Raw genomic sequence first — 23,850 nt, forward strand, 5'->3', positions numbered from 1 at the left:
AGAGCCACTCAGGAGAGTTTAGAGAGGAGCTGTGGAGAGGAGAGAGCCACTCAGGAGTGTCTAGAGAGGAGCTCTGTAGAGGAGAGAGCCAAACAGGAATGTCCAGAGAGGAGTTCTGGAGAGGAGAGAGCCACTCAGGAGTGTCCAGAGAGGAGTTCTGGAGAGGAGAGAGCCACTCAGGAGTGTCCAGAGAGAATCTCTGGAGAGGGGAGAGCCCCTCAGGAGTGTCCAGAGAGGAGTTCTGGAGAGGAGAGAGCCACGTAGAATTGTCTAGAGAAGGGCTTTTCCGAGGAGAGAGCCACTCAGGAGTGTCTAGAGAGGAGATCTAGAGAGGAGAGAGCCCCTCAGGAGTGTCTAGAGAGGAGCTCTGGAAAGGAGAGAGCCACTCAGGAGTGTCTAGAGAGGAGATCAAGAGAGGAGAGAGCCACTCAGGAGTGTCTAGAGAGGAGATCAAGAGAGGAGAGAGCCACTCAGGAGTGTCTAGAGAGGAGCTCTGGAGAGGGGAGAGCCCCTCAGGAGTGTCCAGAGAGGAGTTCTGGAGAGGAGAGAGCCACGTAGAATTGTCTAGAGAAGGGCTTTGCCGAGGAGAGAGCCACTCAGGAGTGTCTAGAGAGGAGATCTAGAGAGGAGAGAGCCCCTCAGGAGTGTCTAGAGAGGAGCTCTGTAAACGGGAGAGCCACTCAGGAGTGTCTAGAGAAAAGCTTTGGAGAGGAGAGAGCCACTCAGGAGTGTCCAGAGAGGAGTTCTGGAGAGGAGAGAGCCACGTAGAATTGTCTAGAGAAGGGCTTTGCCGAGGAGAGAGCCACTCAGGAGTGTCTAGAGAGGAGTTCTGGAGAGGAGAGAGCCACTCAGGAGTGTCCAGAGAGGAGATCACGAGAGGAGAGAGCCACTCAGGAGAGTTTAGAGAGGAGCTGTGGAGAGAAGAGAGCCACTCAGGAGTGTCCAGAGAGGAGTTCTGGAGAGGAGAGAGCCACTCAGGAGTGTCCAGAGAGAATCTCGGGAGATGGGAGAGCCCCTCAGGAGTGTCCAGAGAGGAGTTCTGGAGAGGAGAGAGCCATGTAGAATTGTCTAGAGAAGGGCTTTTCCGAGGAGAGAGCCACTCAGGAGTGTCTAGAGAGGAGATCTAGAGAGGAGAGAGCCCCTCAGGAGTGTCCAGAGAGGAGCTCTGGAGAGGAGAGAGCCACTCAGGAGTGTCCAGAGAGGAGTTCTGGAGAGGAGAGAGCCACTCAGGAGTGTCCAGAGAGGAGTTCTGGAGAGGAGAGAGCCACTCAGGAGTGTCCAGAGAAGAGCTCTGGAGAGGGGAGAGCCCCTCAGGAGTGTCTAGAGAGGAGTTCTGGAGAGGAGAGAGCCACTCAGGAGTGTCCAGAGAGGAGATCACGAGAGGAGAGAGCCACTCAGGAGAGTTTAGAGAGGAGCTGTGGAGAGGAGAGAGCCACTCAGGAGTGTCTAGAGAGGAGCTCTGTAGAGGAGAGAGCCAAACAGGAATGTCCAGAGAGGAGTTCTGGAGAGGAGAGAGCCACTCAGGAGTGTCCAGAGAGGAGTTCTGGAGAGGAGAGAGCCACTCAGGAGTGTCCAGAGAGAATCTCTGGAGAGGGGAGAGCCCCTCAGGAGTGTCCAGAGAGGAGTTCTGGAGAGGAGAGAGCCACGTAGAATTGTCTAGAGAAGGGCTTTTCCGAGGAGAGAGCCACTCAGGAGTGTCTAGAGAGGAGCTCTGGAAAGGAGAGAGCCACTCAGGAGTGTCTAGAGAGGAGATCAAGAGAGGAGAGAGCCACTCAGGAGTGTCTAGAGAGGAGATCAAGAGAGGAGAGAGCCACTCAGGAATGTCCAGAGAGGAGCTCTGGAGAGGGGAGAGCCCCTCAAAGTGTCCAGAGAGGAGTTCTGGAGAGGAGAGAGCCACGTAGAATTGTCTAGAGAAGGGCTTTTCCGAGGAGAGAGCCACTCAGGAGTGTCTAGAGAGGAGATCTAGAGAGGAGAGAGCCCCTCAGGAGTGTCTAGAGAGGAGCTCTGGAAAGGAGAGAGCCACTCAGGAGTGTCTAGAGAGGAGATCAAGAGAGGAGAGAGCCACTCAGGAGTGTCTAGAGAGGAGATCAAGAGAGGAGAGAGCCACTCAGGAGTGTCTAGAGAGGAGCTCTGGAGAGGGGAGAGCCCCTCAGGAGTGTCCAGAGAGGAGTTCTGGAGAGGAGAGAGCCACGTAGAATTGTCTAGAGAAGGGCTTTGCCGAGGAGAGAGCCACTCAGGAGTGTCTAGAGAGGAGATCAAGAGAGCAGAGAGCCACTCAAGAGTGTCCACAGAGGAGCTCTGGAGAGGAGAGCGCGACTCAGGAGTGTCCAGAGAGGAGTTCTGGAGAGGAGAGAGCCACTCAGGAGTGTCCAGAGAGGAGTTCTGGAGAGGAGAGAGCCACTCAGGAGTGTCCAGAGAAGAGCTCTGGAGAGGGGAGAGCCCCTCAGGAGTGTCTAGAGAGGAGTTCTGTAGAGGAGAGAGCCACTCAGGAGTGTCCAGAGAGGAGATCACGAGAGGAGAGAGCCACTCAGGAGAGTTTAGAGAGGAGCTGTGGAGAGGAGAGAGCCACTCAGGAGTGTCTAGAGAGGAGCTCTGTAGAGGAGAGAGCCAAACAGGAATGTCCAGAGAGGAGTTCTGGAGAGGAGAGAGCCACTCAGGAGTGTCCAGAGAGGAGTTCTGGAGAGGAGAGAGCCACTCAGGAGTGTCCAGAGAGAATCTCTGGAGAGGGGAGAGCCCCTCAGGAGTGTCCAGAGAGGAGTTCTGGAGAGGAGAGAGCCACGTAGAATTGTCTAGAGAAGGGCTTTTCCGAGGAGAGAGCCACTCAGGAGTGTCTAGAGAGGAGATCTAGAGAGGAGAGAGCCCCTCAGGAGTGTCTAGAGAGGAGCTCTGGAAAGGAGAGAGCCACTCAGGAGTGTCTAGAGAGGAGATCAAGAGAGGAGAGAGCCACTCAGGAGTGTCTAGAGAGGAGATCAAGAGAGGAGAGAGCCACTCAGGAGTGTCTAGAGAGGAGCTCTGGAGAGGGGAGAGCCCCTCAGGAGTGTCCAGAGAGGAGTTGTGGAGAGGAGAGAGCCACGTAGAATTGTCTAGAGAAGGGCTTTGCCGAGGAGAGAGCCACTCAGGAGTGTCTAGAGAGGAGATCTAGAGAGGAGAGAGCCCCTCAGGAGTGTCTAGAGAGGAGCTCTGGAAACGGGAGAGCCACTGAGGAGTGTCTAGAGAGAAGCTTTGGAGAGGAGAGAGCCACTCAGGAGTGTCCAGAGAGGAGTTCTGGAGAGGAGAGAGCCACGTAGAATTGTCTAGAGAAGGGCTTTGCCGCGGAGAGAGCCACTTCGGAGTGTCTAGAGAGGAGATCAAGAGAGGAGAGAGCCACTCAGGAGTGTCTAGAGAGGAGCTGTGGAGAGGAGAGAGCCACTCAGGAGTGTCCAGAGAGGAGCTCTGGAGAGGGGACAGCCGCTCAGGAGTGTCCAGAGAGGAGATAAAGAGAGGAGAGAGCCACTCAGGAGTGTCTAGAGAGGAGCTCTGGAGAGGAGAGAGCCACTCAGGAGTGTCTAGAGAGGAGCTGTGGAGAGGAGAGAGCCACTCAGGAGTGTCCAGAGAGGAGTTCTGGAGAGGAGAGAGCCACTCAGGAGTGTCCAGAGAGGAGCTCTGGAGAGGGGAGAGCCACTCAGGAGTGTCTAGAGAGGAGCTCTGGAGAGGAGAGAGCCACTCAGGAGTGTCAGGAGATGAAGAGAGGAGAGAGCCACTCAGGAGTGTCTAGAGAGGAGATGAAGAGAGGAGAGAGCCACTCAGGAGTGTCTAGAAAGGAGCTGTGGAGAGGAGAGAGCCACTCAGGAGTGTCTAGAGAGGAGCTGTGGAGAGGAGAGAGCCAAACAGGAGTGTCTAGAGAGGAGATCAAGAGAGGATAGAGCCACTCAGGAGTGTCTAGAGAGGAGCTCTGGAGAGGGGAGAGCCACTCAGGAGTGTCTAGAGAGGAGATCAAGAGAGGATAGAGCCACTCAGGAGTGTCCAGAGAGGAGCTCTGGAGAGGAGAGCGCCACTCAGGAGTGTCCAGAGAGGAGCTCTGGAGAGGAGAGAGCCACTCAGGAGTGTCTAGAGAGGAGATGAAGAGAGGAGAGAGCCCCTCAGGAGTGTCTAGAGAGGAGCTCTGTAAAGGGGAGAGCCACTCAGGAGTGTCTAGAGAGGAGATCAAGAGAGCAGAGAGCCACTCAAGAGTGTCCACAGAGGAGCTCTGGAGAGGAGAGCGCGACTCAGGAGTGTCCAGAGAGGAGCTCTGGAGAGGAGAGAGCCACTCAGGAGTGTCCAGAGAGGAGTTCTGGAGAGGAGAGAGCCACTCAGGAGTGTCCAGAGAGGAGCTCTGGAGAGGGGAGAGCCCCTCAGGAGTGTACAGAGAGGAGTTCTGGAGAGGAGAGAGCCACGTAGAATTGTCTAGAGAAGGGCTTTGCCGCGGAAAGAGCCACTCAGGAGTGTCTAGAGAGGAGCTGTGGAGAGGAGAGGGCCACTAATGAGTGTCCAGAGAGGATCTGTGGAGAGGAGAGAGCCACTCAGGAGTGTCTAAAGAGGAGATCAAGAGAGGAGAGAGCCCCTCAGGAGTGTCTAGAGAGGAGCTCTGGAAAGGGGAGAGCCACTCAGGAGTGTCTAGAGAGGAGATCAAGAGAGGAGAGAGCCACTCAGGAGTGTCTAGAGAGGAGCTCTGGAGAGGGGAGAGGAGATCAAGAGAGGAGAGAGCCACTCAGGAGTGTCCAGAGAAGAGCTCTGGAGAGGGGAGTGCGCCTCAGTAGTGTCCAGAGAGGAGATCAAGAGAGGAGAGAGCCACTCAGGAGTGTCTAGAGAGGAGATCAAGAGAGGAGAGGGCCCCTCAGGAGTGTCTAGAGAGGAGCTCTGGAAAGGGGAGAGCCACTGAGGAGTGTCTAGAGAGGAGATCAAGAGAGGAGAGAGCCACTCAGGAGTGTCTAGAGAGGAGATCAAGAGAGGAGAGAGCCACTCAGGAGTGTCCAGAGAGGAGCTCTGGAGAGGGGAGAGCCCCTCAGGAGTGTCCAGAGAGGAGTTCCGGAGAGGAGAGAGCCACGTAGAATTGTCTAGAGAAGGGCTTTGCCGAGGAGAGAGCCACTCAGGAGTGTCTAGAGAGGAGATCTAGAGAGGAGAGAGCCCCTCAGGAGTGTCTACAGAGGAGCTCTGGAAAGGGGAGAGCCACTCAGGAGTGTGCAGAGAGGAGTACTGGAGAGGAGAGAGCCACGTAGAATTGTCTAGAGAAGGGCTTTGCCGCGGAGAGAGCCACTCAGGAGTGTCTAGAGAGGAGATGAAGAGAGGAGAGAGCCACTCAGGAGTGTCTAGAGAGGAGCTGTGGAGAGGAGAGAGCCACTCAGGAGTGTCCAGAGAGGAGTTCTGGAGAGGAGAGAGCCACTCAGGAGTATCCAGAGAGGAGCTCTGGAGAGGGGACAGCCGCTCAGGAGTGTCCAGAGAGGAGATAAAGAGAGGAGAGAGCCACTCAGGAGAGTTTAGAGAGGAGCTGTGGAGAGGAGAGAGCCACTCAGGAGTGTCTAGAGAGGAGCTCTGTAGAGGAGAGAGCCAAACAGGAATGTCCAGAGAGGAGTTCTGGAGAGGAGAGAGCCACTCAGGAGTGTCCAGAGAGGAGTTCTGGAGAGGAGAGAGCCACTCAGGAGTGTCCAGAGAGAATCTCTGGAGAGGGGAGAGCCCCTCAGGAGTGTCCAGAGAGGAGTTCTGGAGAGGAGAGAGCCACGTAGAATTGTCTAGAGAAGGGCTTTTCCGAGGAGAGAGCCACTCAGGAGTGTCTAGAGAGGAGATCTAGAGAGGAGAGAGCCCCTCAGGAGTGTCTAGAGAGGAGCTCTGGAAAGGAGAGAGCCACTCAGGAGTGTCTAGAGAGGAGATCAAGAGAGGAGAGAGCCACTCAGGAGTGTCTAGAGAGGAGATCAAGAGAGGAGAGAGCCACTCAGGAGTGTCTAGAGAGGAGCTCTGGAGAGGGGAGAGCCCCTCAGGAGTGTCCAGAGAGGAGTTCTGGAGAGGAGAGAGCCACGTAGAATTGTCTAGAGAAGGGCTTTGCCGAGGAGAGAGCCACTCAGGAGTGTCTAGAGAGGAGATCTAGAGAGGAGAGAGCCCCTCAGGAGTGTCTAGAGAGGAGCTCTGTAAACGGGAGAGCCACTCAGGAGTGTCTAGAGAGAAGCTTTGGAGAGGAGAGAGCCACTCAGGAGTGTCCAGAGAGGAGTTCTGGAGAGGAGAGAGCCACGTAGAATTGTCTAGAGAAGGGCTTTGCCGAGGAGAGAGCCACTCAGGAGTGTCTAGAGAGGAGTTCTGGAGAGGAGAGAGCCACTCAGGAGTGTCCAGAGAGGAGATCACGAGAGGAGAGAGCCACTCAGGAGAGTTTAGAGAGGAGCTGTGGAGAGAAGAGAGCCACTCAGGAGTGTCCAGAGAGGAGTTCTGGAGAGGAGAGAGCCACTCAGGAGTGTCCAGAGAGAATCTCGGGAGATGGGAGAGCCCCTCAGGAGTGTCCAGAGAGGAGTTCTGGAGAGGAGAGAGCCATGTAGAATTGTCTAGAGAAGGGCTTTTCCGAGGAGAGAGCCACTCAGGAGTGTCTAGAGAGGAGATCTAGAGAGGAGAGAGCCCCTCAGGAGTGTCCAGAGAGGAGCTCTGGAGAGGAGAGAGCCACTCAGGAGTGTCCAGAGAGGAGTTCTGGAGAGGAGAGAGCCACTCAGGAGTGTCCAGAGAGGAGTTCTGGAGAGGAGAGAGCCACTCAGGAGTGTCCAGAGAAGAGCTCTGGAGAGGGGAGAGCCCCTCAGGAGTGTCTAGAGAGGAGTTCTGGAGAGGAGAGAGCCACTCAGGAGTGTCCAGAGAGGAGATCACGAGAGGAGAGAGCCACTCAGGAGAGTTTAGAGAGGAGCTGTGGAGAGGAGAGAGCCACTCAGGAGTGTCTAGAGAGGAGCTCTGTAGAGGAGAGAGCCAAACAGGAATGTCCAGAGAGGAGTTCTGGAGAGGAGAGAGCCACTCAGGAGTGTCCAGAGAGGAGTTCTGGAGAGGAGAGAGCCACTCAGGAGTGTCCAGAGAGAATCTCTGGAGAGGGGAGAGCCCCTCAGGAGTGTCCAGAGAGGAGTTCTGGAGAGGAGAGAGCCACGTAGAATTGTCTAGAGAAGGGCTTTTCCGAGGAGAGAGCCACTCAGGAGTGTCTAGAGAGGAGCTCTGGAAAGGAGAGAGCCACTCAGGAGTGTCTAGAGAGGAGATCAAGAGAGGAGAGAGCCACTCAGGAGTGTCTAGAGAGGAGATCAAGAGAGGAGAGAGCCACTCAGGAATGTCCAGAGAGGAGCTCTGGAGAGGGGAGAGCCCCTCAAAGTGTCCAGAGAGGAGTTCTGGAGAGGAGAGAGCCACGTAGAATTGTCTAGAGAAGGGCTTTTCCGAGGAGAGAGCCACTCAGGAGTGTCTAGAGAGGAGATCTAGAGAGGAGAGAGCCCCTCAGGAGTGTCTAGAGAGGAGCTCTGGAAAGGAGAGAGCCACTCAGGAGTGTCTAGAGAGGAGATCAAGAGAGGAGAGAGCCACTCAGGAGTGTCTAGAGAGGAGATCAAGAGAGGAGAGAGCCACTCAGGAGTGTCTAGAGAGGAGCTCTGGAGAGGGGAGAGCCCCTCAGGAGTGTCCAGAGAGGAGTTCTGGAGAGGAGAGAGCCACGTAGAATTGTCTAGAGAAGGGCTTTGCCGAGGAGAGAGCCACTCAGGAGTGTCTAGAGAGGAGATCAAGAGAGCAGAGAGCCACTCAAGAGTGTCCACAGAGGAGCTCTGGAGAGGAGAGCGCGACTCAGGAGTGTCCAGAGAGGAGTTCTGGAGAGGAGAGAGCCACTCAGGAGTGTCCAGAGAGGAGTTCTGGAGAGGAGAGAGCCACTCAGGAGTGTCCAGAGAAGAGCTCTGGAGAGGGGAGAGCCCCTCAGGAGTGTCTAGAGAGGAGTTCTGTAGAGGAGAGAGCCACTCAGGAGTGTCCAGAGAGGAGATCACGAGAGGAGAGAGCCACTCAGGAGAGTTTAGAGAGGAGCTGTGGAGAGGAGAGAGCCACTCAGGAGTGTCTAGAGAGGAGCTCTGTAGAGGAGAGAGCCAAACAGGAATGTCCAGAGAGGAGTTCTGGAGAGGAGAGAGCCACTCAGGAGTGTCCAGAGAGGAGTTCTGGAGAGGAGAGAGCCACTCAGGAGTGTCCAGAGAGAATCTCTGGAGAGGGGAGAGCCCCTCAGGAGTGTCCAGAGAGGAGTTCTGGAGAGGAGAGAGCCACGTAGAATTGTCTAGAGAAGGGCTTTTCCGAGGAGAGAGCCACTCAGGAGTGTCTAGAGAGGAGATCTAGAGAGGAGAGAGCCCCTCAGGAGTGTCTAGAGAGGAGCTCTGGAAAGGAGAGAGCCACTCAGGAGTGTCTAGAGAGGAGATCAAGAGAGGAGAGAGCCACTCAGGAGTGTCTAGAGAGGAGATCAAGAGAGGAGAGAGCCACTCAGGAGTGTCTAGAGAGGAGCTCTGGAGAGGGGAGAGCCCCTCAGGAGTGTCCAGAGAGGAGTTGTGGAGAGGAGAGAGCCACGTAGAATTGTCTAGAGAAGGGCTTTGCCGAGGAGAGAGCCACTCAGGAGTGTCTAGAGAGGAGATCTAGAGAGGAGAGAGCCCCTCAGGAGTGTCTAGAGAGGAGCTCTGGAAACGGGAGAGCCACTGAGGAGTGTCTAGAGAGAAGCTTTGGAGAGGAGAGAGCCACTCAGGAGTGTCCAGAGAGGAGTTCTGGAGAGGAGAGAGCCACGTAGAATTGTCTAGAGAAGGGCTTTGCCGCGGAGAGAGCCACTTCGGAGTGTCTAGAGAGGAGATCAAGAGAGGAGAGAGCCACTCAGGAGTGTCTAGAGAGGAGCTGTGGAGAGGAGAGAGCCACTCAGGAGTGTCCAGAGAGGAGCTCTGGAGAGGGGACAGCCGCTCAGGAGTGTCCAGAGAGGAGATAAAGAGAGGAGAGAGCCACTCAGGAGTGTCTAGAGAGGAGCTCTGGAGAGGAGAGAGCCACTCAGGAGTGTCTAGAGAGGAGCTGTGGAGAGGAGAGAGCCACTCAGGAGTGTCCAGAGAGGAGTTCTGGAGAGGAGAGAGCCACTCAGGAGTGTCCAGAGAGGAGCTCTGGAGAGGGGAGAGCCACTCAGGAGTGTCTAGAGAGGAGCTCTGGAGAGGAGAGAGCCACTCAGGAGTGTCAGGAGATGAAGAGAGGAGAGAGCCACTCAGGAGTGTCTAGAGAGGAGATGAAGAGAGGAGAGAGCCACTCAGGAGTGTCTAGAAAGGAGCTGTGGAGAGGAGAGAGCCACTCAGGAGTGTCTAGAGAGGAGCTGTGGAGAGGAGAGAGCCAAACAGGAGTGTCTAGAGAGGAGATCAAGAGAGGATAGAGCCACTCAGGAGTGTCTAGAGAGGAGCTCTGGAGAGGGGAGAGCCACTCAGGAGTGTCTAGAGAGGAGATCAAGAGAGGATAGAGCCACTCAGGAGTGTCCAGAGAGGAGCTCTGGAGAGGAGAGCGCCACTCAGGAGTGTCCAGAGAGGAGCTCTGGAGAGGAGAGAGCCACTCAGGAGTGTCTAGAGAGGAGATGAAGAGAGGAGAGAGCCCCTCAGGAGTGTCTAGAGAGGAGCTCTGTAAAGGGGAGAGCCACTCAGGAGTGTCTAGAGAGGAGATCAAGAGAGCAGAGAGCCACTCAAGAGTGTCCACAGAGGAGCTCTGGAGAGGAGAGCGCGACTCAGGAGTGTCCAGAGAGGAGCTCTGGAGAGGAGAGAGCCACTCAGGAGTGTCCAGAGAGGAGTTCTGGAGAGGAGAGAGCCACTCAGGAGTGTCCAGAGAGGAGCTCTGGAGAGGGGAGAGCCCCTCAGGAGTGTACAGAGAGGAGTTCTGGAGAGGAGAGAGCCACGTAGAATTGTCTAGAGAAGGGCTTTGCCGCGGAAAGAGCCACTCAGGAGTGTCTAGAGAGGAGCTGTGGAGAGGAGAGGGCCACTAATGAGTGTCCAGAGAGGATCTGTGGAGAGGAGAGAGCCACTCAGGAGTGTCTAAAGAGGAGATCAAGAGAGGAGAGAGCCCCTCAGGAGTGTCTAGAGAGGAGCTCTGGAAAGGGGAGAGCCACTCAGGAGTGTCTAGAGAGGAGATCAAGAGAGGAGAGAGCCACTCAGGAGTGTCTAGAGAGGAGCTCTGGAGAGGGGAGAGGAGATCAAGAGAGGAGAGAGCCACTCAGGAGTGTCCAGAGAAGAGCTCTGGAGAGGGGAGTGCGCCTCAGTAGTGTCCAGAGAGGAGATCAAGAGAGGAGAGAGCCACTCAGGAGTGTCTAGAGAGGAGATCAAGAGAGGAGAGGGCCCCTCAGGAGTGTCTAGAGAGGAGCTCTGGAAAGGGGAGAGCCACTGAGGAGTGTCTAGAGAGGAGATCAAGAGAGGAGAGAGCCACTCAGGAGTGTCTAGAGAGGAGATCAAGAGAGGAGAGAGCCACTCAGGAGTGTCCAGAGAGGAGCTCTGGAGAGGGGAGAGCCCCTCAGGAGTGTCCAGAGAGGAGTTCCGGAGAGGAGAGAGCCACGTAGAATTGTCTAGAGAAGGGCTTTGCCGAGGAGAGAGCCACTCAGGAGTGTCTAGAGAGGAGATCTAGAGAGGAGAGAGCCCCTCAGGAGTGTCTACAGAGGAGCTCTGGAAAGGGGAGAGCCACTCAGGAGTGTGCAGAGAGGAGTACTGGAGAGGAGAGAGCCACGTAGAATTGTCTAGAGAAGGGCTTTGCCGCGGAGAGAGCCACTCAGGAGTGTCTAGAGAGGAGATGAAGAGAGGAGAGAGCCACTCAGGAGTGTCTAGAGAGGAGCTGTGGAGAGGAGAGAGCCACTCAGGAGTGTCCAGAGAGGAGTTCTGGAGAGGAGAGAGCCACTCAGGAGTATCCAGAGAGGAGCTCTGGAGAGGGGACAGCCGCTCAGGAGTGTCCAGAGAGGAGATAAAGAGAGGAGAGAGCCACTCAGGAGAGTTTAGAGAGGAGCTGTGGAGAGGAGAGAGCCACTCAGGAGTGTCTAGAGAGGAGCTCTGTAGAGGAGAGAGCCAAACAGGAATGTCCAGAGAGGAGTTCTGGAGAGGAGAGAGCCACTCAGGAGTGTCCAGAGAGGAGTTCTGGAGAGGAGAGAGCCACTCAGGAGTGTCCAGAGAGAATCTCTGGAGAGGGGAGAGCCCCTCAGGAGTGTCCAGAGAGGAGTTCTGGAGAGGAGAGAGCCACGTAGAATTGTCTAGAGAAGGGCTTTTCCGAGGAGAGAGCCACTCAGGAGTGTCTAGAGAGGAGATCTAGAGAGGAGAGAGCCCCTCAGGAGTGTCTAGAGAGGAGCTCTGGAAAGGAGAGAGCCACTCAGGAGTGTCTAGAGAGGAGATCAAGAGAGGAGAGAGCCACTCAGGAGTGTCTAGAGAGGAGATCAAGAGAGGAGAGAGCCACTCAGGAGTGTCTAGAGAGGAGCTCTGGAGAGGGGAGAGCCCCTCAGGAGTGTCCAGAGAGGAGTTCTGGAGAGGAGAGAGCCACGTAGAATTGTCTAGAGAAGGGCTTTGCCGAGGAGAGAGCCATTCAGGAGTGTCTAGAGAGGAGATCTAGAGAGGAGAGAGCCCCTCAGGAGTGTCTAGAGAGGAGCTCTGTAAACGGGAGAGCCACTCAGGAGTGTCTAGAGAGAAGCTTTGGAGAGGAGAGAGCCACTCAGGAGTGTCCAGAGAGGAGTTCTGGAGAGGAGAGAGCCACGTAGAATTGTCTAGAGAAGGGCTTTGCCGAGGAGAGAGCCACTCAGGAGTGTCTAGAGAGGAGTTCTGGAGAGGAGAGAGCCACTCAGGAGTGTCCAGAGAGGAGATCACGAGAGGAGAGAGCCACTCAGGAGAGTTTAGAGAGGAGCTGTGGAGAGAAGAGAGCCACTCAGGAGTGTCCAGAGAGGAGTTCTGGAGAGGAGAGAGCCACTCAGGAGTGTCCAGAGAGAATCTCTGGAGATGGGAGAGCCCCTCAGGAGTGTCCAGAGAGGAGTTCTGGAGAGGAGAGAGCCATGTAGAATTGTCTAGAGAAGGGCTTTTCCGAGGAGAGAGCCACTCAGGAGTGTCTAGAGAGGAGATCTAGAGAGGAGAGAGCCCCTCAGGAGTGTCCAGAGAGGAGCTCTGGAGAGGAGAGAGCCACTCAGGAGTGTCCAGAGAGGAGTTCTGGAGAGGAGAGAGCCACTCAGGAGTGTCCAGAGAGGAGTTCTGGAGAGGAGAGAGCCACTCAGGAGTGTCCAGAGAAGAGCTCTGGAGAGGGGAGAGCCCCTCAGGAGTGTCTAGAGAGGAGTTCTGGAGAGGAGAGAGCCACTCAGGAGTGTCCAGAGAGGAGATCACGAGAGGAGAGAGCCACTCAGGAGAGTTTAGAGAGGAGCTGTGGAGAGGAGAGAGCCACTCAGGAGTGTCTAGAGAGGAGCTCTGTAGAGGAGAGAGCCAAACAGGAATGTCCAGAGAGGAGTTCTGGAGAGGAGAGAGCCACTCAGGAGTGTCCAGAGAGGAGTTCTGGAGAGGAGAGAGCCACTCAGGAGTGTCCAGAGAGAATCTCTGGAGAGGGGAGAGCCCCTCAGGAGTGTCCAGAGAGGAGTTCTGGAGAGGAGAGAGCCACGTAGAATTGTCTAGAGAAGGGCTTTTCCGAGGAGAGAGCCACTCAGGAGTGTCTAGAGAGGAGCTCTGGAAAGGAGAGAGCCACTCAGGAGTGTCTAGAGAGGAGATCAAGAGAGGAGAGAGCCACTCAGGAGTGTCTAGAGAGGAGATCAAGAGAGGAGAGAGCCACTCAGGAATGTCCAGAGAGGAGCTCTGGAGAGGGGAGAGCCCCTCAAAGTGTCCAGAGAGGAGTTCTGGAGAGGAGAGAGCCACGTAGAATTGTCTAGAGAAGGGCTTTTCCGAGGAGAGAGCCACTCAGGAGTGTCTAGAGAGGAGATCTAGAGAGGAGAGAGCCCCTCAGGAGTGTCTAGAGAGGAGCTCTGGAAAGGAGAGAGCCACTCAGGAGTGTCTAGAGAGGAGATCAAGAGAGGAGAGAGCCACTCAGGAGTGTCTAGAGAGGAGATGAAGAGAGGAGAGAGCCCCTCAGGAGTGTCTAGAGAGGAGCTCTGTAAAGGGGAGAGCCACTCAGGAGTGTCTAGAGAGGAGATCAAGAGAGCAGAGAGCCACTCAAGAGTGTCCACAGAGGAGCTCTGGAGAGGAGAGCGCGACTCAGGAGTGTCCAGAGAGGAGTTCTGGAGAGGAGAGAGCCACTCAGGAGTGTCCAGAGAGGAGTTCTGGAGAGGAGAGAGCCACTCAGGAGTGTCCAGAGAAGAGCTCTGGAGAGGGGAGAGCCCCTCAGGAGTGTCTAGAGAGGAGTTCTGGAGAGGAGAGAGCCACTCAGGAGTGTCCAGAGAGGAGATCACGAGAGGAGAGAGCCACTCAGGAGAGTTTAGAGAGGAGCTGTGGAGAGGAGAGAGCCACTCAGGAGTGTCTAGAGAGGAGCTCTGTAGAGGAGAGAGCCAAACAGGAATGTCCAGAGAGGAGTTCTGGAGAGGAGAGAGCCACTCAGGAGTGTCCAGAGAGGAGTTCTGGAGAGGAGAGAGCCACTCAGGAGTGTCCAGAGAGAATCTCTGGAGAGGGGAGAGCCCCTCAGGAGTGTCCAGAGAGGAGTTCTGGAGAGGAGAGAGCCACGTAGAATTGTCTAGAGAAGGGCTTTTCCGAGGAGAGAGCCACTCAGGAGTGTCTAGAGAGGAGATCTAGAGAGGAGAGAGCCCCTCAGGAGTGTCTAGAGAGGAGCTCTGGAAAGGAGAGAGCCACTCAGGAGTGTCTAGAGAGGAGATCAAGAGAGGAGAGAGCCACTCAGGAGTGTCTAGAGAGGAGATCAAGAGAGGAGAGAGCCACTCAGGAGTGTCTAGAGAGGAGCTCTGGAGAGGGGAGAGCCCCTCAGGAGTGTCCAGAGAGGAGTTGTGGAGAGGAGAGAGCCACGTAGAATTGTCTAGAGAAGGGCTTTGCCGAGGAGAGAGCCACTCAGGAGTGTCTAGAGAGGAGATCTAGAGAGGAGAGAGCCCCTCAGGAGTGTCTAGAGAGGAGCTCTGGAAACGGGAGAGCAACTGAGGAGTGTCTAGAGAGAAGCTTTGGAGAGGAGAGAGCCACTCAGGAGTGTCCAGAGAGGAGTTCTGGAGAGGAGAGAGCCACGTAGAATTGTCTAGAGAAGGGCTTTGCCGCGGAGAGAGCCACTTCGGAGTGTCTAGAGAGGAGATCAAGAGAGGAGAGAGCCACTCAGGAGTGTCTAGAGAGGAGCTGTGGAGAGGAGAGGGCCACTCATGAGTGTCCAGAGAGGATCTGTGGAGAGGAGAGAGCCACTCAGGAGTGTCCATAGAGGAGCTCTGGAGAGGGGACAGCCGCTCAGGAGTGTCCAGAGAGGAGATAAAGAGAGGAGAGAGCCACTCAGGAGTGTCTAGAGAGGAGCTCTGGAGAGGAGAGAGCCACTCAGGAGTGTCTAGAGAGGAGCTGTGGAGAGGAGAGAGCCACTCAGGAGTGTCCAGAGAGGAGTTCTGGAGAGGAGAGAGCCACTCAGGAGTGTCCAGAGAGGAGCTCTGGAGAGGGGAGAGCCACTCAGGAGTGTCTAGAGAGGAGCTCTGGAGAGGAGAGAGCCACTCAGGAGTGTCAGGAGATGAAGAGAGGAGAGAGCCACTCAGGAGTGTCTAGAGAGGAGATGAAGAGAGGAGAGAGCCACTCAGGAGTGTCTAGAAAGGAGCTGTGGAGAGGAGAGAGCCACTCAGGAGTGTCTAGAGAGGAGCTGTGGAGAGGAGAGAGCCAAACAGGAGTGTCTAGAGAGGAGATCAAGAGAGGATAGAGCCACTCAGGAGTGTCTAGAGAGGAGCTCTGGAGAGGGGAGAGCCACTCAGGAGTGTCTAGAGAGGAGATCAAGAGAGGATAGAGCCACTCAGGAGTGTCCAGAGAGGAGCTCTGGAGAGGAGAGCGCCACTCAGGAGTGTCCAGAGAGGAGCTCTGGAGAGGAGAGAGCCACTCAGGAGTGTCTAGAGAGGAGATGAAGAGAGGAGAGAGCCCCTCAGGAGTGTCTAGAGAGGAGCTCTGTAAAGGGGAGAGCCACTCAGGAGTGTCTAGAGAGGAGATCAAGAGAGCAGAGAGCCACTCAAGAGTGTCCACAGAGGAGCTCTGGAGAGGAGAGCGCGACTCAGGAGTGTCCAGAGAGGAGCTCTGGAGAGGAGAGAGCCACTCAGGAGTGTCCAGAGAGGAGTTCTGGAGAGGAGAGAGCCACTCAGGAGTGTCCAGAGAGGAGCTCTGGAGAGGGGAGAGCCCCTCAGGAGTGTCCAGAGAGGAGTTCTGGAGAGGAGAGAGCCACGTAGAATTGTCTAGAGAAGGGCTTTGCCGCGGAAAGAGCCACTCAGGAGTGTCTAGAGAGGAGCTGTGGAGAGGAGAGGGCCACTAATGAGTGTCCAGAGAGGATCTGTGGAGAGGAGAGAGCCACTCAGGAGTGTCTAAAGAGGAGATCAAGAGAGGAGAGAGCCCCTCAGGAGTGTCTAGAGAGGAGCTCTGGAAAGGGGAGAGCCACTCAGGAGTGTCTAGAGAGGAGATCAAGAGAGGAGAGAGCCACTCAGGAGTGTCTAGAGAGGAGCTCTGGAGAGGGGAGAGGAGATCAAGAGAGGAGAGAGCCACTCAGGAGTGTCCAGAGAAGAGCTCTGGAGAGGGGAGTGCGCCTCAGTAGTGTCCAGAGAGGAGATCAAGAGAGGAGAGAGCCACTCAGGAGTGTCTAGAGAGGAGATCAAGAGAGGAGAGGGCCCCTCAGGAGTGTCTAGAGAGGAGCTCTGGAAAGGGGAGAGCCACTGAGGAGTGTCTAGAGAGGAGATCAAGAGAGGAGAGAGCCACTCAGGAGTGTCCAGAGAGGAGCTCTGGAGAGGGGAGAGCCCCTCAGGAGTGTCCAGAGAGGAGTTCCGGAGAGGAGAGAGCCACGTAGAATTGTCTAGAGAAGGGCTTTGCCGAGGAGAGAGCCACTCAGGAGTGTCTAGAGAGGAGATCTAGAGAGGAGAGAGCCCCTCAGGAGTGTCTACAGAGGAGCTCTGGAAAGGGGAGAGCCACTCAGGAGTGTGCAGAGAGGAGTACTGGATAGGAGAGAGCCACGTAGAATTGTCTAGAGAAGGGCTTTGCCGCGGAGAGAGCCACTCAGGAGTGTCTAGAGAGGAGATGAAGAGAGGAGAGAGCCACTCAGGAGTGTCTAGAGAGGAGCTGTGGAGAGGAGAGAGCCACTCAGGAGTGTCCAGAGAGGAGTTCTGGAGAGGAGAGAGCCACTCAGGAGTATCCAGAGAGGAGCTCTGGAGAGGGGAGAGCCACTCAGGAGTGTCTAGAGAGGAGCTCTGGAGAGGAGAGAGCCACTCAGGAGTGTCAGGAGATGAAGAGAGGAGAGAGCCACTCAGGAGTGTCTAGAGAGGAGATGAAGAGAGGAGAGAGCCACTCAGGAGTGTCTAGAAAGGAGCTGTGGAGAGGAGAGAGCCACTCAGGAGTGTCTAGGGAGGAGCTGTGGAGAGGAGAGAGCCAAACAGGAGTGTCCAGAGAGGAGTTCTGGAGAGGAGAGAGCCACTCAGGAGTGTCTAGAGAGGAGATCAAGAGAGGAGAGAGCCACTCAGGAGTGTCTAGAGAGGAGATCAAGAGAGGAGAGAGCCACTCAGGAGTGTCCAGAGAGGAGCTCTGGAGAGGGGAGAGCCACTCAGGAGTGTCTAGAGAGAAGCTTTGGAGAGGAGAGAGCCACTCAGGAGTGTCCAGATAGGAGTTCTGGAGAGGAGAGAGCCACGTAGAATTGTCTAGAGAAGGGCTTTGCCGCGGAGAGAGCCACTCAGGAGTGTCTAGAGAGGAGATCAAGAGAGGAGAGAGCCACTCAGGAGTGTCTAGAGAGGAGCTGTGGAGAGGAGAGGGCCACTCATGAGTGTCCAGAGAGGATCTGTGGAGAGGAGAGAGCCACTCAGGAGTGTCCAGAGAGGAGATCAAGAGAGGAGAGAGCCACTCAGGAGTGTCTAGAGAGGAGCTCTGGAGAGGGGAGAGCCACTCAGGAGTGTCTAGAGAGGAGCTCTGGAGAGGAGAGAGCCACTCAGGAGTGTCAGGAGATGAAGAGAGGAGAGAGCCACTCAGGAGTGTCTAGAGAGGAGATGAAGAGAGGAGAGAGCCACTCAGGAGTGTCTAGAAAGGAGCTGTGGAGAGGAGAGAGCCACTCAGGAGTGTCTAGAGAGGAGCTGTGGAGAGGAGAGTGCCAAACAGGAGTGTCCAGAGAGGAGCTCTGGAGAGGGGAGAGCCCCTCAGGAGTGTCCAGAGAGGAGATCTAGAGAGGAGAGAGCCCCTCAGGAGTGTCTAGAGAGGAGCTCTGTAGAGGAGAGAGCCAAACAGGAGTGTCCAGAGAGGAGCTCTGTAAAGGGGAGAGCCACTCAGGGGTGTCTAGAGAGGAGATCAAGAGAGGAGAGAGCCACTCAAGAGTGTCCACAGAGGAGCTCTGGAGAGGAGAGAGCCAAACAGGAGTGTCCAGAGAGGAGCTCTGGAGAGGAGAGAGCCACTCAGGAGTGTCCAGAGAGGAGTTCTGGAGAGGAGAGAGCCACTCAGGAGTGTCCAGAGAGGAGATCACGAGAGGAGAGAGCCACTCAGGAGAGTTTAGAGAGGAGCTGTGGAGAGGAGAGAGCCACTCAGGAGTGTCTAGAGAGGAGCTCTGGAGAGGAGAGAGCCAAACAGGAATGTCCAAAGAGGAGTTCTGGAGAGGAGAGAGCCCCTCAGGAGTGTCCAGAGAGGAGTTCTGGAGAGGAGAGAGCCACGTAGAATTGTCTAGAGAAGGGCTTTTCCGAGGAGAGGGCCACTCAGGAGTTTTTAGAGAGGAGATCTAGAGAGGAGAGAGCCCCTCAGGAGTGTCTAGAGAGGAGCTCTGGAGAGGACAGAGCCACTCATGCGTGTCCGGAGAGGAGATCAAGAGAGGAGAGAGCCACTCAGGAGTGTCTAGAGAGGAGCTCTGGAGAGGGGAGAGCCCCTCAGGAGTGTCCAGAGAGGAGTTCTGGAGAGGAGAGAGCCACGTAGAATTGTCTAGAGAAGGGCTTTGCCGAGGAGAGAGCCACTCAGGAGTGTCTAGAGAGGAGATCTAGAGAGGAGAGAGCCCCTCAGGAGTGTCTAGAGAGGAGCTCTGGAAAGGGGAGAGCCACTCAGGAGTGTCTAGAGAGGAGATCAAGAGAGGAGAGAGCCACTCAGGAGTGTCTAGAGAGAAGCTTTGGAGAGCAGAGAGCCACTCAGGAGTGTCCAGAGAGGAGTTCTGGAGAGGAGAGAGCCACGTAGAATTGTCTAGAGAAGGGCTTTGCCGAGGAGAGAGCCACTCAGGAGTGTCTAGAGAGGAGCTCTGGAGAGGAGAGTGCCACTCAGGAGTGTCTAGAGAGGAGCTGTGGAGAGGAGAGAGCCACTCAGGAGTGTCCAGAGAGGAGCTCTGGAGAGGGGAGAGCCCCTGAGGAGTGTCTAGAGAGGAGATGAAGAGAGGAGAGATCCCCTCAGGAGTGTCCAGAGAGCAGATCAAGAGAGGAGAGAGCCACTCAGGAGTGTCTAGAGAGGAGATCAAGAGAGGAGTGAGCCACTCAGGAGTGTCCAGAGAGGAGATCAAGAGAGGGGAGAGCCACTCAGGAGTGTCCAGAGAAGATTTCTGGAGAGGAGAGAGCCACTTAGAATTGTCTAGAGAAGGGCTTTGCCGAGGAGAGAGCCACTCAGGAGTGTCTAGATAGGAGATCAAGATAGGAGAGAGCCACTCAGGAGTGTCTAGAGAGGAGATCAAGAGAGGAGAGAGCCACTCAGGAGTGTCTAGAGAGGAGATCAAGAGAGGAGAGAGCCACTCAGGAGTGTCCAGAGAGGAGCTCTGGAGAGGAGAGAGCCACTCAGGAGTGTCTACAGGGGAGATCAAGAGAGGAGAGAGCCTCTCAGGAGTGTCCAGAGAGGAGCTCTGGAGAGGAGAGAGCCACTCAGGAGTGTCTAGAGAGGAGATCAAGAGAGGAGAGAGCCACTCAGGAGTTTCTAGAGAGGAGATCAAGAGAGGAGAGAGCCACTCAGGAGTGTCCAGAGAGGAGCTCTGGAGAGGACAGAGCCACTCATGCGTGTCCGGAGAGAAAGTCCTCGCCAGGCTGCCCGAGCCTCCCTGTTTCTTTCTTTCCTTCCCCTGGTGCGGATGTGAAAATCTCGCCCACAATAGTTAAAAAAGACCCTTTTTTCCTGTGGTTAAACACATGGCACTTCATGCCTGCTTTTTAATGAAGGGGTGAAAACTTTTCCTAACTTTGGCAGCATTGAAAACCAGGGCCATTATTTTTTCACAGAACCCAAGGTAAGTGCCAGGAACTTTCTGGTCAGAGATTTCACTCTTCTGTATTTTGGGGTGAGGAAAAGTGACGCTAATCACAGAGTAGAATCTAGAGCTCTGGAAGGAGCCTTCAAGCCCCTCAGCCACACCCCCTCATTTTAAGTTTGGGAAACTGAGGCTGGAGAACCAATTCACGCCCGTGGGGAGAATTAGTGGATTGCGCTGTAAGCCCAGGCGCCTTTTTTTTTTTTATTAAACTAATGCATCACAGCTCGAGGGTAAAGGGCCATAGGTTTTGGGATTAAAGCAATCTAGGTTAAAATCCCGTTCTGTCTGTTCGTTTCTGAGCCTCCGTTTCCCCATTTGCACATCTGTTAAATGCGCGTTAGCTATCACTCGGGGTTGCTGTAGGACTCACTGGGGTCATATAGTAGATTGAACCTTATTACCGATACTTGACCATTTCTTACATCCAATTTCATAAGGTTCAATTGAAGGGCTGTGGTAAGTGCTTGGTAACTGATAACTTAGTTACTAGAAGCAAAGGACATAGGGAAGTCAAAGATGATCTAGATCATTCCAGCTAACCTATTTCTTTTCAAATTTGATCTTAACTATTTGGGTGGGGGGAGGTTCTCAGGGAAAGACTAAACTCTGGAGAATTTCACCTGTGGAGCCTTGCGGGGCCAGGTAATTGCTCCAGGGGAGTGTGGCCTCTCCTCTCCGCAGCCGCCCATCGCTGTGACGCCAGCAGTGTGGGTGGACTGACTCCCCAGTGCAGCCGACCCACGCCATGCAGTGGGCATGCCGGTCCCGCTCTCTCTGGGGCCCTAGGACTTTGGTCTTGTCCCCATCAGGGACACATCACCTTACTCCGCATGCCAGGTGCCCAGCGTCTCAGACCAGAAATGCTTGCAGGACAGAGGTGTGGCTGACCCTTCTGGGCCCCCCCGTTGTGCCCCTGTTTGGTGCTTTCATCCATCTTTTGCGGATTTCTTAGACTTCTCTCATGGAGAGAAATCATCAGGGGCTCAGCAACCAAGAAGAGCAGGTCAAGGGATTTCCAAATGGAGAGAGGGGATTTTGGAGAGGGGGAAAAGCCCCTTCAATATAATTTCATTTAACATTTGGATTTTTAAATGGGTGAGTGTTTTTGGCAGTGTTATAATTGGAGCAATGAACTGTGCTTGGATTCTGGTGGATGAGATGACTGGGAAGACAGTTTTTCTGCAGGATAGTGGGGGTGGGAGGAGGAGAGTTAGACACTGTGTCAGGAAATCATATTAGAATCTCCTTGGGACATTAGCTTTTGATTTTCCTCAAAGGGGAGCGAAGGTTAAATACGTTTGTGAAACCCTTCTCCAGACTAGCTGCGGGCCTGAAACACTTCAATATCAAGGGAGCACACTTCAGCGTCCCTTGTAAGAAAGCCCCTTACGCATCCCTGGAGGGAGAAGGTAGCTGTTCTGGGCAGAAGCAGCCTTCTCACTCACTCTGGCCCTCCAGGTTCCCGACAGGCCCTCCACAGCCTGCCAGCAGCGCGCCGGCTCTGCAGGGTCACGGGCACGGGAACTGTGGGCAGTCAGCACTATAAACAGGCAGCCGCCACCTCCCAGACTGCTGGGCACACAGCCCTGTGAGGCCAGCCCCATAGGTGCTGCTACTGCGAGGCCAGGGTGACTGGGCAAGGGCCCAGGACCAGCGTGCAGACCGTCACCCTGCAGACCAGGCTTACTGATCGCATCGTGCCCGCTAAGTACTTTCATGCCTCTCCTGATTTTATCCTTGCAACAGTGCTGTGAGGTTGCAACCATCACAGTGCCCTTCACAAATTGAAAACGGAGGCTCAGAATGGTGAAGCCTGTTGCCGAAATTCAGGGACAGAGTTAGGACAGAACCCAGGTCTGCCTGGGTCCAAGACGGATGCTTTTCGCCTAGGCAGAGGGGGATAGGAAGTAGGGGCTGTGCGAGAAGCAGGAGTGAGAGTGCCTGAGATGCAGACCCGGTTCTCCCTCATTCTAGCTGTGTGACCTGTGCGGGCCGCTTACCCTCTATCTGCGTCACTGCCAGCACCTCATCCAGGCCACGTTACAACCCTGCTGGGGGCATTAAGTGAGACCAAGAGTGTAAAGGCTCTTATGATCGTGCCTGGCACACAGCAGTAGTCATAGTGAGACTGAGTAAAGATTTGAACCCTGATCCCACCTGGGCTGGACACCTGCCCAGCCCTGCCACTTACCAGCTGGGTGCCCAGGGCCAAGTCATGAGCATGAGCTTGGAGCCCACCTGCCTGGGTTCAAATCCTGGGCCCCACCCCCCTTCCCAGTGGTTGGGTCAGTAACTCACCTTGCTGGGTCTCGCTTCCCTTCTCTGTGAGATGCAGACAACAGAGCTCTTCCTTCATGGGCTGGTGGTGGGGATGAATCCAGGTGACGCAGGTGAGGAACTGACAGCAGTCTCTGGGCTGAGTGTTCAAGATGTATGAGTTGCTGCTAATGTTCTTCCCTGCAAAAAAAAAAAAAAAAAAGAGGCAAATGGAACCCATTTTTTTCCCGCTCCCATTCAAGAACTGTGGTTGTTTATTATGATGATGTGTAATAATGAGGGGCTAAGAACCTATTTATTTTGCAGACTTTTTAAAGAAGGCAACACAAGGCTTCCGGTCGTGGAGGACGAGGGGGAAGTAGCCCAGGCGCACGTCTAGCTGGTGACCAGGGCTCCACCCAGCCGGGGAGCTCGGTCACCCGCGCCCCCGCCCGAGTCTGGGCTCCCGGGTGAGTTCGCCCGCTGACTGTCCCCTTCTCCCCGCAGACGGTGTACAACCTGGCGGACGTGGCCTGCAAGTGCCACGGGGTGTCAGGCTCGTGCAGCCTCAAGACGTGCTGGCTGCAGTTGGCCGATTTCCGCAAGGTGGGCGACGCCCTGAAGGAGAAGTACGACAGCGCAGCGGCCATGAGGCTCAACAGCCGGGGCAAGCTGGTGCAGGTCAACAGCCGCTTCAACTCGCCCACCACGCAGGACCTGGTCTACATCGACCCCAGCCCCGACTACTGTGTGCGCAACGAGAGCACCGGCTCGCTGGGCACACAGGGCCGCCTGTGCAACAAGACGTCCGAGGGCATGGACGGCTGCGAGCTCATGTGCTGCGGCCGCGGCTACGACCAGTTTAAGACGGTGCAGACCGAGCGCTGCCACTGCAAGTTCCACTGGTGCTGCTACGTCAAGTGCAAGAAGTGCACGGAGATCGTGGACCAGTTCGTGTGCAAGTAGTGGGCATTCCGCCTGCCCGCCTGTCACCCAGCCCCACTCCCAGGACCCACTTATTTATAGAAAGTACAGTGATTCTGTTGTTGTTGTTGTCTTTAATACTGTTTTATTTTTTGTCCCCAAGAATTGCAACCGGAACCATTTTTTTTTCTGTTCCCATCTGAGAACTCTGTGGTTTATTATTAATATTATAACTATTATTTGGCAAAAAGGGGGGGGTGGGAACCAAGAAAATATTTATTTTGTGGATCATTGAAAAGGTAAGACAAGACTTCTTTTGCTGGTATATAGGATGAGGGGGAATAACGCACACCTTAAGTTAGATGTGTGCACATCTGGAAGGTCAAGGAAACACTGTTTTCTTTGTCTCAACTATGGGGTCATATGGGACAGGTAGCATCCAGCTGCAAGAGGGTGGTACAGATCTATGCATGATTTAGCTCCTGTGACTAAAAGGAATTCAGTGCTCTGGTGAAAGTTGAAAGGTCTTGAGAAAAAAACAAAACAATGAGACACCCCCCCCCACCGCCCCTTTCCCAGGGGCTGCCAGCCTGAAACATTTCCAAAATGGTATTTAAAGTCTAAGAGCAAAAATCTCATATCCCTTAAAGAGAAAAGGGTTATCACGTGTTGCACTGTTCTCAAACATTCCATCTACAGATGGTCCATTCTACTAGCTACTGAAACTTGGGGAGCAGGGAGGGAAATTTAAAAAAAGAGAAAACTTAAAAACTCCTTATATTAAGTCAGTGATTTGATGCTGTTGTGGGAATTAGGTTATCCACTTGGAAAAGGATCCCCGAGTGATTCTGGGTACTAGACTTTTTGTTTGGAGAAGGGCAAGGGAGGTTGGCTTGACTGTAAAGGAAAATATACTGTAATTTTCTTAGGGATACTTGGTTAATAAATGATAACAATGAAAATAATAAATGAATTCCATTCACAGATCCTCAGCCCGAGCTACAAGGTAATTGCGTGCAGTTCAGCACTGCACCAGAGCAGAAAACTTACTTGAGGGGAAAAAGTGACATCTGCCCTCCCTACTTGACCCTGAGCCCTCTCCGAGTCCTCCGTGCCTTGCTGCGCTGTGATGCCGGCCACGTTTCCAAACGGCAGCTCCACTGGGTCCCCTCTGATAGTAGGGCAGGAAATGAAACATTAGGAGCTCCGCTTGGGAAACGGTTTGCCACTTAGGGATTTTGTTTTTCCCCTCTAACTTTTATTTTGAGGAGCAGTAGTTTTCTATGTTTTAATGACATTACTTGGCAAATGGACTTCACAGCGGTGTGGCAGCGTTCCCCTGTTATG

At 54.6% G+C, this 23,850-nt stretch overlaps 1 protein-coding gene across 6 annotated transcripts in view; it reads left to right on the forward strand.

The window, feature by feature from the left end:
* The window catches only part of WNT5A (Wnt family member 5A), a 72,725-nt gene extending 48,881 nt beyond the window's left edge, over nucleotides 1-23,844 (forward strand). For all 6 annotated transcript variants that reach the window (XM_057555576.1, XM_057555577.1, XM_057555580.1 and 3 more), the window contains exon 5: nucleotides 22,087-23,844. In XM_057555576.1, the coding sequence (XP_057411559.1) occupies nucleotides 22,087-22,545 (459 nt within the window). In that variant the 3' untranslated portion in view covers nucleotides 22,546-23,844. The remainder of the gene's footprint in view (nucleotides 1-22,086) is intronic.
* The last annotated feature ends 6 nt before the right edge of the window (nucleotides 23,845-23,850 follow it).

The sequence above is a fragment of the Balaenoptera acutorostrata genome, chromosome 10, assembly GCF_949987535.1.
Source record: "Balaenoptera acutorostrata chromosome 10, mBalAcu1.1, whole genome shotgun sequence".
Lineage (NCBI taxonomy): Eukaryota > Metazoa > Chordata > Mammalia > Artiodactyla > Balaenopteridae > Balaenoptera > Balaenoptera acutorostrata.